This window comes from Lactuca sativa, chromosome 5 (genome assembly GCF_002870075.4).
Source record: "Lactuca sativa cultivar Salinas chromosome 5, Lsat_Salinas_v11, whole genome shotgun sequence".
In the NCBI taxonomy this organism is placed as follows: Eukaryota; Viridiplantae; Streptophyta; class Magnoliopsida; order Asterales; family Asteraceae; genus Lactuca; species Lactuca sativa.
Genome location: NC_056627.2, coordinates 170,797,660 through 170,813,930, shown reverse-complemented (window position 1 = coordinate 170,813,930; position 16,271 = coordinate 170,797,660). Strand labels below are relative to the sequence as shown.

The 16,271-nt window shown below is 32.4% G+C and overlaps 1 protein-coding gene across 1 annotated transcript; it reads right to left on the bottom strand.

Moving 5' to 3' along the window:
- Positions 1-10,924: 10,924 nt before the first annotated feature.
- LOC111885450 (casein kinase 1-like protein 10) lies at positions 10,925-15,817 on the bottom strand. The gene is made up of 14 exons (XM_023881704.3): positions 15,043-15,817; positions 14,907-14,947; positions 14,411-14,480; positions 14,176-14,324; positions 13,994-14,089; positions 13,512-13,582; positions 13,110-13,171; positions 12,890-12,953; positions 12,227-12,311; positions 12,025-12,151; positions 11,849-11,922; positions 11,715-11,775; positions 11,462-11,595; positions 10,925-11,360 (listed from the first exon to the last, which is right to left on the bottom strand). The coding sequence occupies exons 1-14, from the start codon at positions 15,116-15,118 to the stop codon at positions 11,061-11,063; spliced, it is 1,410 nt and encodes a 469-aa protein (XP_023737472.1). The 5' UTR covers positions 15,119-15,817; the 3' UTR covers positions 10,925-11,060.
- Positions 15,818-16,271: the final 454 nt, after the last annotated feature.

The window sequence follows — 16,271 nt, the reverse complement described above, 5'->3', positions numbered from 1 at the left end:
ACATTTTGGAATATTGTTTTTACTTAAATCAAAAATGAAATTTTTGGGTTATAATTTTTGGATGTTTCATAGGGAGATAGCTTGGTTTGTTGAGCGGTGCTTGATCTGCTGGAAGGTCAAGGCCATGCATCAGAGACCCCATGGCAATCAGCCTTTACCCATTCCCATGTGGAATTAGGAAGAGATTACCATGTATTTCATCACAAAATTGCCAATGACGGCACGGGGTGTTGATTTTATCTGGGCCATTGTTGATAGATTGACCAAGAGTGCACATTTCATACCGATTTTTGAGAGAACATTTGTAGAGAAGTTAGCTAACAACTATGTTTAAGAGGTGGTGGTTCAGCACGGGGTGCCAATTTCGGTGGTTTCAGACCGGGATGTTCGTTTCACCTCCACATTTTGGAGGAATTTCATGAGGAGTTAGGTACTCAACTGTATTTTAGTACCGTATATCATCCCCAGAGTGATAGCCAGAGCGAGCGGACGATTCAGACACTCGAAGATATGCTCCAAAATTATATGTTGGATTTTGGAGGGATTTGGGATACTTACCTTCCACTGGTTGAATTCTCCTACAACAGCAGTTATCATACCAATATCGACTGACAGCCTTTTTAGATGTTGTATGGAAAAAGGTGCAGGGCCCCGGTTTGTTGGGGGAGGTCGGGCATCGAGTCATGGGGAGTACAAAAGTTGTACTCAAGACTACGAAGTTGATTCAGCCGGTGCGCGATAGGTTACGAGTCACATAGAGCCGACAGAAGATTTATGTTGATGGTCAACGTTTGGGACTCAAATTCCAGGTAAGAGACTTGATGCGTCTAAAGGGGTCACCATGGAAATGTGTCATTCGATTTCGGAAGTGGGACAAGCTGGGACCCAGATTCATTGGACCTTTCAAGATTTCGGCCCGAGTGGGCAAGGTGGCATACCGGCTGGATTTGCCTAATGGGCTCAGACAGATCCATTACACCTTTCATGTGTCTCAGCTTTGGAAGTGTGTGGTCGATGAGTCTGTAGTTGTTCCTCTAGATGATATTTAGGTCGATGATCGCCTGAATTGTGTGGAGAGGTCGGTGACGATCTTAGACCGAAAGACGAAGGTTCTGCATAACGAGGAGGTGTCACTGGTCAAGGTCCAGTGGCAACATAGGAAGGGTTCCAAATGGACGTGGGAACCCGAGGCGGAGATGCAAGAGCACTACCCTGATTTGTTCATGGCAGCAGACTTTGAGGGAAAAGTCTAGTTCAATTGGGGGAGAGTTGTAACATCTATTTTTCTAGGTTTGCTTTTGGACCCTGGAGTTTTGATTTATTGCAAGAAGAGTCCCCAATGTCAAAATCTATGACTTTTTGGTGCTGCTCGAGTACGCAGGGCGTATACATTGGTACGTCGGGCATACTGTGGCCGCACAACATACTCTAGTACTTCGGGCGTACGTGGTTCAAACCAAAACCCTAATATTTATGGTTTGTGCACTATTTAAACACCATTATAGCCTCAAGACCTTTCCTTTTATCAGCCTCCATCCCAAGATTGACCCTCCTAAACCCTAGTTCATTTTGAGCATTTTGAGCTTTTGGAGTGAGTTGTGTGCTTTCTTGTTTGTGAAGAAGGACCTTCAAGGAGTAGGCTTTGCTCTCAAGACTTTGGATCCAACATCTTCTCTTCATTGTGTACCATTTGGAAGTATAAAGCTCCAAACTTGGCTTATGTTTCTTTAGATCTTAGTTAAGCCTTAATTTTTCATCCTTTTTGTCCCAAAACCAAGAGCTTGGTGAGTAACAGGTACTCCAAAGCCTTTAAGGTGTCCTTTTAGACGTTTTAAGTCATTTTAAGTCATAAAAATGCAAGCTTGGATCTTGATTTGTCCCCTTGCAAGAGTTATGGTGTAGAAAAGGTTTGAGTAAGCTAGGTTTTTAGTGTTGGGATTCTTGTAGCCATACAAAGGCATAAAATTTGAAACATTATGGCCTTAGGGGTCTTATTAAGCTTAGATCTGAATTTTGGTTGTAGGGTCTTAAGGCATTAAGACCTTAACATGAGTTTTGCCTTATGGTGTGTATGTTGGGCGTAATTCCCATTACGCCGCGCGTACTGCACCTCACTCACGATTCCTTCCGCTTCGGTCTAGTATGTTGCACATACCAGTTGGTACTCGAGTCGTACGGCCCAGTCCAGCTTTGGTGATTTTGGGCCTTAATCGTTGGGATTTTCTTATTGGGCTTGGACCATAAATTTTCATGGTAATGGGACACTTCTGATTTTGGGCCCATTTTGGACTTTGGGTGATATTTGAGGTTAGGCCTAGGATTTTTATTAGGCTTATAAGAAAAGGATAATGTGGCCTTTTTACCTTGGAGATTAGGCAAGTAATGTAGGTTTTCAGTCTTGGATTATGTCCCAATTATTAATTGGGGCTTTTGTTTATTTAGTTAGCATGAGGATTTTTCCAGTCCAGCAGCCCCAACATTTATCTGGTTTCATCAGATGAGATGAGTTTCCTCATTACATCCATGGGTCGAAGGCACCAATTTCAGCCCATTGCTTGTTTTGTAGAATGGTAGATGCCTTGTGGTATTTATATGGAAGACCAGGATCTAGCCTCTGGCATTTGCATGAATGACCAGGGTGTGGCCCCTGGGAGTTATATGTAAGACCAGGATCTAGACCCTAGCATTTGTATGCAAGACCAGGATTTGGCCCTCGGCACTGAACGGAAAGACCATCGTTTGGCCCATGGCAAGAAATGACTATATGACTATGATTTGGCCCATAGCATTTATCTTCTTTCATGTGTGGTATGTGGTACTTAAGGAAACTCACTAAGCTTTATGATTATAGTTCATGTTTATGGTTTCAGGTACATACAGTTCCAAAGGGAAGGGTCCGACGTGATGGCACAACATCCTTCCCTTATGTTTTCTGCATTTGAAATGATTTATACTCTGGTGTTTTAATACTATGATTTCTTATGGGTTTTGAACAATTAATGAATGACTTGAATGACTTTTAAATGAAAAAAAAAATTATTACTATTTTGGGATGTTACAATACATAGTTGCGGGCCAGATAGGCAAGCCAGACTTATGTTATGGGCTCGGGAGCAATCCATGCATGAGTTGTGGGCTAGAAAGGCAAGTCAGACTCATGTTGTGGGCTCAAGGTTGGTCCAACTTGATGGTTATGGACCCAGTATGCATGTTGTTGTATGTCTGTGTTATGGAATTTTGGGGAACTCACCAAGCTTTGGTATACAGTTTAAGTATTATGTTTCAGGTACTTTTGATGATCGGAGCAAGGCAAAGTCATGATCATACACATCCTTCAGTGGCATGTTTTGTAGATTTTATAATAATATGATTTTGGGATATTTGTGTTGACATTTGGATTTTCACTTGGAGATTATATATATATATATATATATATATATATATATATATATATATATATATATATATATATATATATATATATATATATATATATATATATATATATATATATATATATATATATATATATATATATATATATATATATATTAATATGATTATAGTGTGTATTAATATCTTAGTATTATTTAAAGTGTTATAATAATATAGAAACATATAAATATATTGTAATTTTAGTGTTTAAATTGTTCTAATAAAAATCTTAATCAAAACGTTGTTTTTTTATGCATTTTGGTTGTTGCACCTACTGCCATTTCAGAAAAATGTATTTTGATCCGATCATAATGCAACTTTTTTTTTACTAGCCACATGTAGCCTTTTCAAAAATGTTGTCAAATGCAAACTTTTTCTTTAAGGTTGCACGATGCTGAAATACCATCATCTATTTGTAATTAATTTTGTGCGACTTGTGTGCTGTTTAAATTTTCAATGTAATGTATTTTTGTTATTTTATTTGTAAATTAGATTAGAAATTATAGGAAAATATATCAGCAAAATTAAATGTAAATTTGAAGACTGAACGCAACTCCTGGAGCCAGTGATATTGGAATTTAGGCGGATGTTTGCCCGGACGTCAAATGGTGATGGCGTTTTAATGGAGAAGGCATACAACTCATGTTTAATTTTGTCACTAGAAGTTGGTATATTGTTGTTTCGAGATTGGCCTAATGTTATTTTTTAAAAAGTTAGGGATATTGACTTATCATGGTAATTATTTTTTCGTTTTGTTTATATCTAAGTATTTTTTTTTTTTACACATCTAGGTAACATATTTTTAGAAGTGTTCACATTTGACCTTTATGATCGGCTGTATCAGGTTACAACAGATCATAATGGTCATATGTGAACACTTCCACCAAGTTTGTTACTTAGATATGTACAAAAACATGAAGTTATCCAGATGTGAACAAAATGAGAAGGTAATTACCTTAAGAGCTCAATTTCATCTTCTTAGATATATGAACCGAATGTCGGGGCAGTCTGGACTAGATTGATTAGAAGTCAAGTAATCGGAACTTGAACAAGGAAGGAGACATGGAATCTTTTTAAGTTTCTAATTGAATGCGGATATTCATAAGAATGGTAAGAGGGTGGCACTTTTTATTAAGACGGTCGATCATAACATTTGCAATATTAATATATTAAGTTAAATTTCCTTAAAAAAATATTTATGAGCATTTAAATTGACCACGACATGTTGGGAGCCGTGTTTGGTAGTATAATTATCAAATATATATATATATATATATATATATATATATATATATATATATATATATATATATATATATATATATATATATATATATATATATATATATATATATATATATATTATGAGACAAGATCAATGATATCGATGTGGATAAAAACTATTGTATCTTTGATTCCAATAATACATGGAACAGACTTCATTGAAGATGGTATTCTATTTCATGTTATTGGTCTGTATCTCTTGTACTTTTAGTTTTCTACTAAATTTTAATTTTTGTATTTAATCAACAATAAAATTCTATAAAATGAGGATGTGTTTTTTACTTGTCAATTCTGGAGTATTGTTTTTTTTTACCAAAGTAATGTATTTTAAAAAGATATTTACTAAAATAGTATGGTTTTAAAAATATTTACCATTTAAGTTAAATTTAGAAGGTAAAATAAAAAAGATGGCAAATTGAGTTATCAGGGTAATTACATTTTCGTTTTGTTCACATCTGGATAACTTTATTTTTTGTACACATCTATATAACGAACTTGTTGAAAGTGTTCACATATGACCATTATGTGAACACTTCCAAAAAAATTTGTTATCTAGATGTGTTAAAAAAAATGAAGTTACCCAGATATGAATAAAACGAAACGATAATTTTCTTGAAAACAATTTCCTTAAAAAGTTTAACATTTGATTTGTTAAAGTTAGGGCCCCATAACAAAATCCGCAACAAAATGAAATGAAAAAGAAGGATTTGTCACAAAATCAAAACTTAAACATGGAATTTTGTATATATGGGTAAAAAACATTGACCAAATTTATAATTTACTCTAGTTCTTATAATTAACTTAGGCATCGTTCGATATACATCTTTTCATGTCCAAACTGATCTTTCTGGCTGAATGGACCGGAAAGACTGCCTGTAAGATATGTCTTTCCTAGAAAACCAAAAAGCCATATTTTTCTGGCTGAATGGGCTGAAAAGATAATTGTGCCCAAACCTCGCATCATTCTTTCTTTCTTGGATTATTAATTTTTTTTAAATTTAATTTTTTATTGGATTATTACTTTTTACTGGATTATTATATATTAAGAAATATTATTTTTTAATATATAATATTTATGTATTAATAAATATTATTTTATTGGATTATTAATTTCTTTAAATAATTCTTTTTTTAATTTCCTTTTTATGGATTAAATTTTTTATTGGATTATTATATATTAATAATTAGACAAAATTGCAAGAATAGTCCATGTGGTTAGGTGGAAATTGCCACTTTGAGCCAAACAAGTTTTGACTAGCACTAATGGTCCAAAAGTTTCCATTTTGTTGTGAGTTTGGTCCAAAACGATTTAAAATGATGAATTTGCCCCTTTCTATTTGTTTTTTGCTTTTCTTTTTGTTGTTTAATTATTTTCCTAACAAAAAAATAAAAAATAAAAAAAGAAAAGAATCTCTCTCTCTCTCTCTCTCTCTCTCTCTCTCTCTCTCTCTCTCTCTCTCTCTCTCTCTCTCTCTCTCTCTCTCTCTCTCTCTCTCTCTCCAGTTTAAAGAACGTCACCGTCCTCACCCCTCCCCCAACCTTCACTCCCGCTGGGAAGCTTAAACACTACCACCGGAAAAAGATAAATGACATCATATCGAAGCTCTGGCAGCGAAACCCTAACCCTAGAAGTTTCAGGTGGCGGCATACAGATCGAAACTAAGGTTTCTAGCAGCGGCGGCCTCTAAAAACCCTAAGATTTAAAGAAAATAGAATGGCGACAACCTCTAAAAACCATAGGGTCTCCTTCTTTCCTTCTTCAAACTCGATTGAAGCTCACCTGAGGGTCATTTGGCGTTCTTTCCTTCTTCAAACTCGATTAAAGCTCACCTGAGGGTCATTTGACGGAGCCAGGAGAGTTGAGAGACGGTGGGGATGGTTGGAAATGGTAGTGAAGAGGGGTGGCGGTAGATGTTTTCAGGGGTTGCCGGTGGTTTGGTCTTCATCGTTGTGCTTTTGTCTGTAAAGATAAAGCTCTTTGATTCTCAAGAAGAGGCGGATCTGAAACCCCCATTTACAAACCTTCGTTTCAGAGTTAGAACAACAATTAGGGTTCTCCTCTTTCTCTCTCTCTCTCACACAGAAGCTCGTCTGAAAACTATTGGATCTTGTTGAGATACAGATTAATGGGCAAAGTTGCTTTTGATAATGGAGATTACAATTAGGGTTTCTTTTTTCTACATATCCTTAAGAAGAAGAGGACAATGAAGATATGGGGTCTACAATGAAGAGAGAGAGAGAGAGAGAGAGAGTTTAAGAGAGAGAGAGAGGGGGATTTTTTTTCTTTTTCTTTTAATTATGAAACTATTTAAATAAATAAATAAACTAAAAAAAATAAAAACAAAGGGCAAAATGGTCATTATAAAAGAATTTAAAGTAAATTGGACCAAAGTGGCAAAAAAATGAATACTTGTGGACCATGAGTGTTAGTCCAAACCTGTTTGGCCCAAAGTGACAAATTTAACCTAACCACAAGGACCATTCTTGCAATTTTGTCTAATAATTATTACTTTATTGGATTATTTTTTAGTTGATTTTTTTAATTCATTTTTATTTGATTAATTCTTTTTTTTTTTTTGGACAACACCACCACCATCCTAATTTATTCTAAATAATCTTATTCATCTCACCACTATTGGATATAAACCGGGTCAAGAATCATATGTTGGGTTATTACAAAAAAACTAAAATGGCTAGAAAGAATAACAATATAACATCAACTTGAAAAACAATAAATTATAAACAACCTAATCCACATTCTATTTCGATTTTAATTGATTGATGTTTGATTACTTTGTATGAATTTTTGTTTTTGGAGTTTAAATGATTATTGTGTAATTTTTGATTTTGTATGAAAATTTGTACATTTTTATAATTATTCAGCAACTTCATCCATCACAGTATAAAACATTATGGTAATATGGTCATTTTTCATCGTTCAACACAGTCAGTCAGATGTACAATCAAACAAGATGGTTTATTTCCATATCAGATAGTACTTTCCCAGACAGCATTTTCTCATAGCAACTATCAAACGGGCCTTACTTGGGAACATTTTGATAGATATGTTGAAATTGGTCCAACCGGTGTCATTTCCTTAAGAAAATGGGAATTTGTGGATTTATGAAAACATAACTAGTTTTTTGCAATTTAGTTTACATGAATTTAAATGTGAATAAAGATATGTTAGCTACTATTCGATTGAAATGTGAGATTGATATCAAGGACATTGAGAATTTGAGATAGGCAGTTTGAATCGATTTAGAGATTTGATACAGCGTGGATTGTGTTGAATAATAAAATTTGTTGGATCATTTTTCATAGTAGGTAATGATTCCTCGAGTTGTTGACTGTTGACTCGTAAATTGCTAAAAAAATCAATAACTTAGTAAGTAGCCAAAATCATACCTACTACGAAAACTGAATAGTCTCCCAACAAATATTATCCATTCAACCAAATCCCTTAATGAAATAAAAAGCTCCCTAAATTGATTCTTCAAATCAATTGCATGTTGTCTTTAATATTTCAACCAAATTGTCACTTGTCAACAAAACGTCTTCATTCACATCAAATTCCCGAAAATTGAATTCTCACTTTCATCAGGGGAATTGATAGCCAACTGGATCAATTTCAACATATCAACATCATCTTTCAATTTAAAATGAAAGATATATACAAGTATAAACAGATTAATTACACACACACACAAAAAAAAAAAAATCCATTTAAATATTAGAATATTCCACGTGAGTAACAGGTCGTAGAATTGACAAATCACATGAGATGATTATGCGGTAATAACCAGCCATATTAGCATTATCAAGTTTTCAGTTTACATATTGTCTACCTTGATGAATATTAATAAATTGGTTGATTAATGGGTAAAAGAATTTCCTATTTTGGTTTAAAAAAAATGTTAGTCTTGTTATTTTGTCCAATTAGGCCCAAGGTAGTGGTCATTTTTGTCACCCCCCATCCCATCTTTGCCACACAACTCAAAAAGAAAAAATTTGTTGAGTCTCCTACAATAAGAGAATTTTTTTAGTTAGCTTGTATAAGATGTTCTTTGAAGAAAAAAAAATATAGATCCATAAAATAATTGAAAACTCATGAGAATAACTAGTTAATTGAGAGCATTCACAAAAGAGCTTTTCAACAACTATTTCAACCCCAAAAAGCCAATGAAAACGGAATAACTATTGGTGAATCTTTTTCATAGGATTTGTTAATTAACAATTAGGTTTTCCAATGATTTGATGGGTCCTATAGGTTTTCATACAATTTAATACAAAGAGTCCCAAAAAAAACAAATTGAAAAAGTTACTGTATTAAGGGTACGTTTAGTTGCGGAAAAATAAACCGTTTTCTGGAAAAATTTCCAAGAAAAATGAGAATTTTGAAAACGCGTTTAGTTCGTCTATTTTACTAATTTTTTCACGGAAAATGAAAATTTTTTGTTTTCTAAAATTACAAAGAAGTTAAAATTTTTTGGAAAACCAATAATTATTCTTTTCTACATTTTTCTAATTCCAAAATATTTATAAAATATAAACACATACTTACTTCCACTTCTACCTACACCCACAATCACACACAAACACCCAACACCACTACCACAATAATCGACTTACCATCACCATCACCACCACCACTTCCCCATCACCAGCATCACCATTGCCGCCGCAATCACCACCACCACCACCAACCACCACCGTCGCCATCATCGACACCACCACTGCCCCCCGCCGCTGCCGCTGCCGCCACCCTACCACCGCTACTGTTTTCTAAAAATGAAAACCAATAAAGATATACACATCTAAACGTGTTTTCTAATTTCTAAAACTGAAAATGAAAAATAAATAAGTTTTAACTAAACATGTTTTCTAAATTTTCCAACGAAAACTAAAAATGAAAAACAAAAACTGAAAAGGGAAAACGGAAAATGAAAATTGTTTTTCCATAACTAAACGCAACCTAATCTTTTTCAACTATATATATATATATATATATATATATATATATATATATATATATATATATATATATATATATATATATATATATATATATATAGAGAGAGAGAGAGAGAGAGAGGGTGAGGTTCAATAGAGAACCATAATTAACCAAGGAACCAATCTTTTTTTCAACTTTTAGAACTTATTTTTTATCAAAAAAAAAAAAAAACTAAAAATACAGAAATTCATAACTTTTTATCCTTTTTCCGATGATATAAAATTCGATTTTTTTTACGTCAAATTCACAATGTGAATCTTCGAAAATTCACAACGTGAATCCGAAAAATATTTTTCATATTCACAGTGTTAATATATGAATTTAGATATTTTTAGATTTTTTTTTTCGATAAAGAATAAGCTCTAGAAATTGAAAAAAAAATGGTTCCTTGAAGAACTCATAATTATGGTTTTCTATTGAACTTTTCCATAAACATAAATATTTATGAGATTTTTTTTTCGATAAAGAATATATATATATATATATATATATATATATATATATATATATATATATATATATATATATGGAGTGATCGTGGTGCGGTTTATCCTCAAAACCACAAACCGCACCGCATATGCGGTTTGTTATTTTCGGGAACCGCAGACCGCACCGTAAAGATAATAAACCGCGTTATGCGATGCGGTTTTGTGGTTTTTGTGCGGTTTATGCGGTTCCATAAACATAAATATTAAATTTAGTTTTAAACATAATAAGTGTGTAGTGCTTTATATTCTACGAAGAAAAGATTACTTGTCTGTATAAGCATCTTCTTTATGCATAACATCAAAATGTTTTACAATATCTTAAAATTATAATATGAATTTATGGTACTATAAACACATATTTTTGATATTGTTGGTTTCCCATTTTGACTCATGTTTATCAATCGAAATCTCAAACATTATTAAGGGTATTAAAAGTGGTAAGCTTCTAGCATGTTATGTGTGCGTGTATATATATATATATATATATATATATATATATATATACCCAACTGTGATGCTCTAGCAATTCTCTTATTGATTTTCCAGTCTTAAAAAGTTGTTTGGTTTGAAAAAATTTATATAAAAAACCACAATCGTAGATGCTCACAGCACATTGTAATATTGTACAGTAACTTTTTTTATAAAAGCTTTTTTCTCAAAAAAAACATATAAAGTATAAACCAACTTGAAGCAGTCAGAAATCTTCCTTACAACAATCCATTTTTTTACGTGAACAAGTTATCGATACGCATGAAACAAAACAAGTAGTTTTAAGTCGTAAGTAATTCTCATGGTATTCAAAATAAAAAACTGAGAATTTAATTTAATTTAATTTAATTTTATTTCCTCTTCCCTGAGGCGATAGTCAGCAACTCAAAGCTTCTAAGAGCATCATCCCCACGAGCACCTCTTGAGACTACAGGACGCGTGAAAGATGATGATTTTGACTCAAAACCAGGTTGAGAATGAAGCCTTTGTGTAGTAGAAGAAGTAATATTTGTTGATATGCGACCACTTCCTGAACCCAACCGCTTTGAAGGCTCACCAGATGAACTTGGTCTGCTGCTGCTTCCCATGACTGCTCTTTTTGAGCTGCTTCCATTTCTTGATATCCTCCCTCTATCTGACTCACCATGCACCTAAATAAAGTTACATTGCCCATATTAATAGTCAAATGTAACAACATTACTACTATTATATGTAAAAATGTAAAAGTCAATTTTTTTTTAATTTTACTCACTGCATCCTTGGAGGGTGTAACATTCTCTGAAGATCTATGCCTTGATTGATCACCATGTAAGCCGCTACTAGAGCCATTTCTTCTAGTAAATGACTCAACTGCCCCTGAGAATCTATCTCGAACCTCTTGTTTCACTAAAATGGTATATAATAATCAACCATTAAGATTTCCTTCTCATTCTATTTGATAAATACTCCTATTAAAATTAATACAAGTATATTAAGTAAAAAAAACAAAAAAAAGTTAAACAAACCTGGGGTCCTTTCTGCTCTCTCTGCTGATATTCCAGGGTTCAATGGTAATTTTGCAGTTGTCTGCTCATAATAAAGATAAATAAATATATAATATTTCAGAAAAGATAGAAAAATGAACAAACAAATGACTTACCCTTCCTCTAGAACTGGAGCCCACATGGGGATACTTTAACATGGTCCAGTCAAATATATAGTCAAACTGATAACCTGAATAAAGAAAGTTTGACACATGAACACTTATTGTTCAATATACTGATACGTATTTAAGAAAATAATTAATTATGTAAAAAAAATATAAATAAATTCTACCTTCTCTAATGAAAAGTTCACGGAAAAGCCTCTTCAAGTAAGAATAATCTGGTTTGTCCTCAAATCGCAAAGATCGACAATAATGGAAATATTGTGTGAATTCAGTAGGATAAGATTTGCAAAGAACCTGTAAGGTAAAAGTAAATAAATAAAATAAAACTAAAAGAGAATAATTACTTTTGATGTAAATAATAATTCATACCTCAATTGGAGTAAGCATCTTTTTTTCACTAATTTTATCATATTTCTGCTTCTTGGTGCCAGCTTTTAACCCCTGCCATGGAAGGCTACAACAGCATACACATAATATAGATAAGAAAAAACTTAGATATAGAAATTTAGAAATTTATGGTTAATTGCAAGAAATAGCAATGTACTTTTATGGATTTTTTTTATTATTATTATTATCCTAGTTTTATTTCTTCCTATTATAGCATTTTTGAAAAATTTACTCAATTTACATAGCAATTTTCAGTGCTATAATTGGGTAGATTTTTTGAAGTATTAATGTCCTAAATAAGAAAATGGGTGAAAGTAAAATACTTTAATTGGGTAGAATTTTCAAAGTGCAAAATGCCTTCATAAGAAAAAACAAATGAAAGTAAAATGTTGTAATGGAAAGAAACGAAAGTGGGATGTGGTATACCTCAGATGTTATCTAAGTATTTACAAGGGGTAAAATGGGAATTCTGCCAAATAAATAGCATCTTATTGAAGCTTTTGTTTATCCATATTATTATTTTCTGATTTCAATCTATAAGTCAGTTAATAGCAGGATGTTATAAATTATATTAAACAAATATATATAAATAAAAGTAGATTGCTATTTCTTGCATTTAAGCTTAAAAAGTAAAGTAAATTCAACCTTCCTCTCAGGAAATACATGAGTACATAACCAAGAGATTCAAGATCATCTCTCCTGCTTTGCTCTGCAATTCATAACCATATAATATTATCATTACTAATCAAAATAAACAAGCTTTATAGGGCTATTTTTTATGACAAGTATGAGGGCATTTACGTCTTTTGCACAGACAAAAAGTGTAAAACTAAGCAAAAATGAAGATGATTCAAAATTCACTCACCAACTCCAAGGTGAGTGTTAACACTTGCATAACGAGCTGTTCCTGTAAGATTTTTGTTTTCCCTGAAATATATTTATAAATCTTTGTCAACATAAATAATAAAAAAGATAAATGAATGCAAGAAATACAATCCTACTTCCATTTCTTTCAATTACAACATTGTACTTTCGAAAAAGAATCTTACTTTGAAAACTCTAACACATATATAGCATTATACTTTCAAATTTCTTTATTATTAGTGAAATTGTTTTGTATTTGGATGACATTGTTATAATTGGGTATATTTTTCAAAGGAAAATGTTGACATGTTGTAATAGTGGGTTATGAAAGTAGCATATTATAATAAACAAATCAATTAAAGTGTTATTGTATTTATTTGTTTTAACAAGTTTATTCCAATACCTATATGGTATATGCCTGTGAGTCTGGAGATCCCTATACTTCTTTGCAAGACCATAATCAATAATGTAAACCTGTTTTATAATCAAAAAAAAAAAAAAAAAAAAAAAAAAAAAAACCACAAGAAATATGTTTCATACTTGTTAGTTGAAATTGTGTTAACAATACAAAAAGCTCTTTCAATTCAAGAATACATAATTACATATACAAAAACAATAAATCCATGGACAAAAAAAAGAACTGTAGCTGTAATAAAGGAGGGGCATTTTGGTCATTATAGGAGGTTGGTGACTTGGTGTTAGTGAGTTGGGATCTTTGAACCTACTCAGTGAGTATTGAAGTATATCTCAAATATCAAGAAAAAGCTTGGAATCATGTCTTTTGATTCAATTATTCAACAACTAAACCCTAGAGTATTATAACAATGTATTGAAGTATATTAAGAATTTATTTAAGCACCAAAGATGACAAGTGGAAAATATTACCTGATTAGCCTTACGCCCTAGACCCATCAAAAAGTTGTCTGGCTTTATATCACGATGAAGAAAACCTCTTGTATGCATATATTCAACTCTGTTTATCTGAATAAAACAATAAAAGAGCATAAGCATTGATACAAATAACTTTTGTTTAAACTTGTTATGAATTTGAAATGCATAATACTTACTAACTGATCTGCAAGCATTAAAACTGTTTTCAGTGTAAGCTTCCGATTACAATAATTAAACAAGTCTTCCAAACTTGGTCCAAGAAGATCTATAGCCATAGCATTGTATTCTCCTTCAACACCAAACCATTTCAAGTGGGGTACACCAGCTGCATTATATTTATTGATAAGAATGTAAAACAAATTATTTGATGAAATAATGTAATAAGAACAATAAAAATGGAATAGGACTCACTTCCTCCTTGGAGAAGCATGTACAATTTGGACTCATAGTGAAGTTGAGGGTGCTTTGTTTTGGTAGATTCCTGTAAGCATAGACAATTCAAAGTTCATTCACTGTATAAATGCACTAGAAGCTAAGATTGTTTATTTATGAAATCAATTTTTATGATTGCTAAGATATCTTTTGAAGAACTTTGATGTAAACGTGAAGTACTTGAGGTCATATCATGATCAGCTTTTTAGTCTTTAAGACAAAAATTTCTGCTATGAAGTATAGAATAGACATATTTCCTTTCTTTTGTGGGGTGTTTTGTCATGCAATGAACAGATCTATTAGAACATTAATGGCAAGGTTACACAGAAAATCAAATACCAAAACTTCAAATGAAGTTCACTTGCAAGTTGCAACTTTATTTCAAGAAACTGTGAGCTATATATATGCATACATACAGAATTATCAAAAAAACAGCAATAGGATTTAGTTACATGAAGTAAAGCCCCATACATACCAGCTTAACCGCAACTTCTTCTCCAGTTTGTACATTTACTCCTGAAAATACAGAAATCAAGTATACAGACAACCAAATCATTAGAATCTCAGCAATAAGGAGAGCATCAGAGTGGAAATATGTTGATAATAATTACCCAAATAAAGCTCTCCAAAAGATCCACTACCAATCTTCCTCCCAAGCTTAAACTTTCCACCAATCACATGATCCATGATTAAATCCGCACAAATAAATCAAATAATTATCTTTCGTGCTTCAAATCTATGCAAAAATTCACCGGCTCAAAACGCCAAAATCCACCAGATCTACCTAAAACCACAGAAATGATCCGCTACAACAAAAAGCTCCAAAATCGTAATTTCCACAACTATAAACTGAGTTTTGACACTTCGATATGAAGATTCTTAACAATAATGACGACGAATTCGAGCGAAGAAGTTATATGATAATAAACAAAGTTTGGGTGCCGATTTTACGATATACAGATAACAAAACAAATGAATCAGTATAAAACCCTAGAACCTACATCATCGGGATGGTCAAAATCGTGTGGTCAGATATCAAAATCAAAATGTGATATTTGAAACACGTTAATCAAGGACTCGATGATGATATATTAATGGATATATATACACGATTTTGTGCTGCCGGCGAATGAAGAAGAAGAGGAAAAGTGTTAACAGAAAATAAGTGAAAGCTGAAAGAGATCGGAAGATATCAATCTTGAAACAAGAAATCGACGGGGAAATCCTTTTTAGGGGTTAGATTCCAAAGGATCTGTGCAAAAACGAAAGAAATGAAGCAGACGCAGAGTCGTCTTCGTCTAGTACGGAAAGTTGTTTTTCAAGAAAAGTGGGGGATAAGAGAGATGATGGTCTTTGGCTTTGCTCTCAACACGATACTAAACGAGTTTTAGTTGTTTGACATGTTAGTTAATAAATTATAACTTTGGGGAAATGATTATTGTTTATTTTTTTTATAGAATAAGTCCTTTTAACTTTTTGTTTTTATAAATTATGATGACTATTTCAAGTTAAGTTTTTAATTTGTATGTATTTAGTTATTAATTATCTATACTAAATCATTATGATGAATGTCTTTTCATTTTTTGTTCACCTGACATCTTACATGAGACAATAATTAAAGAGGTGTTCTCATACATGGAGCGTCTAACAGGAAAAAATACACTAGCTATAATGATTTCAATTGTTGGAACTAATCTTTACATTCATAACATTTGGTTATATTATTAATAATAGTAGTAGAAGCATTTTGGGTTACATGAGTGATAGAAAACCTTTTCTTTAACAACTGCAACCCCATCTTCAAAATCTGGGGTCAATTTGAAAAGAATAAAAAATTCAT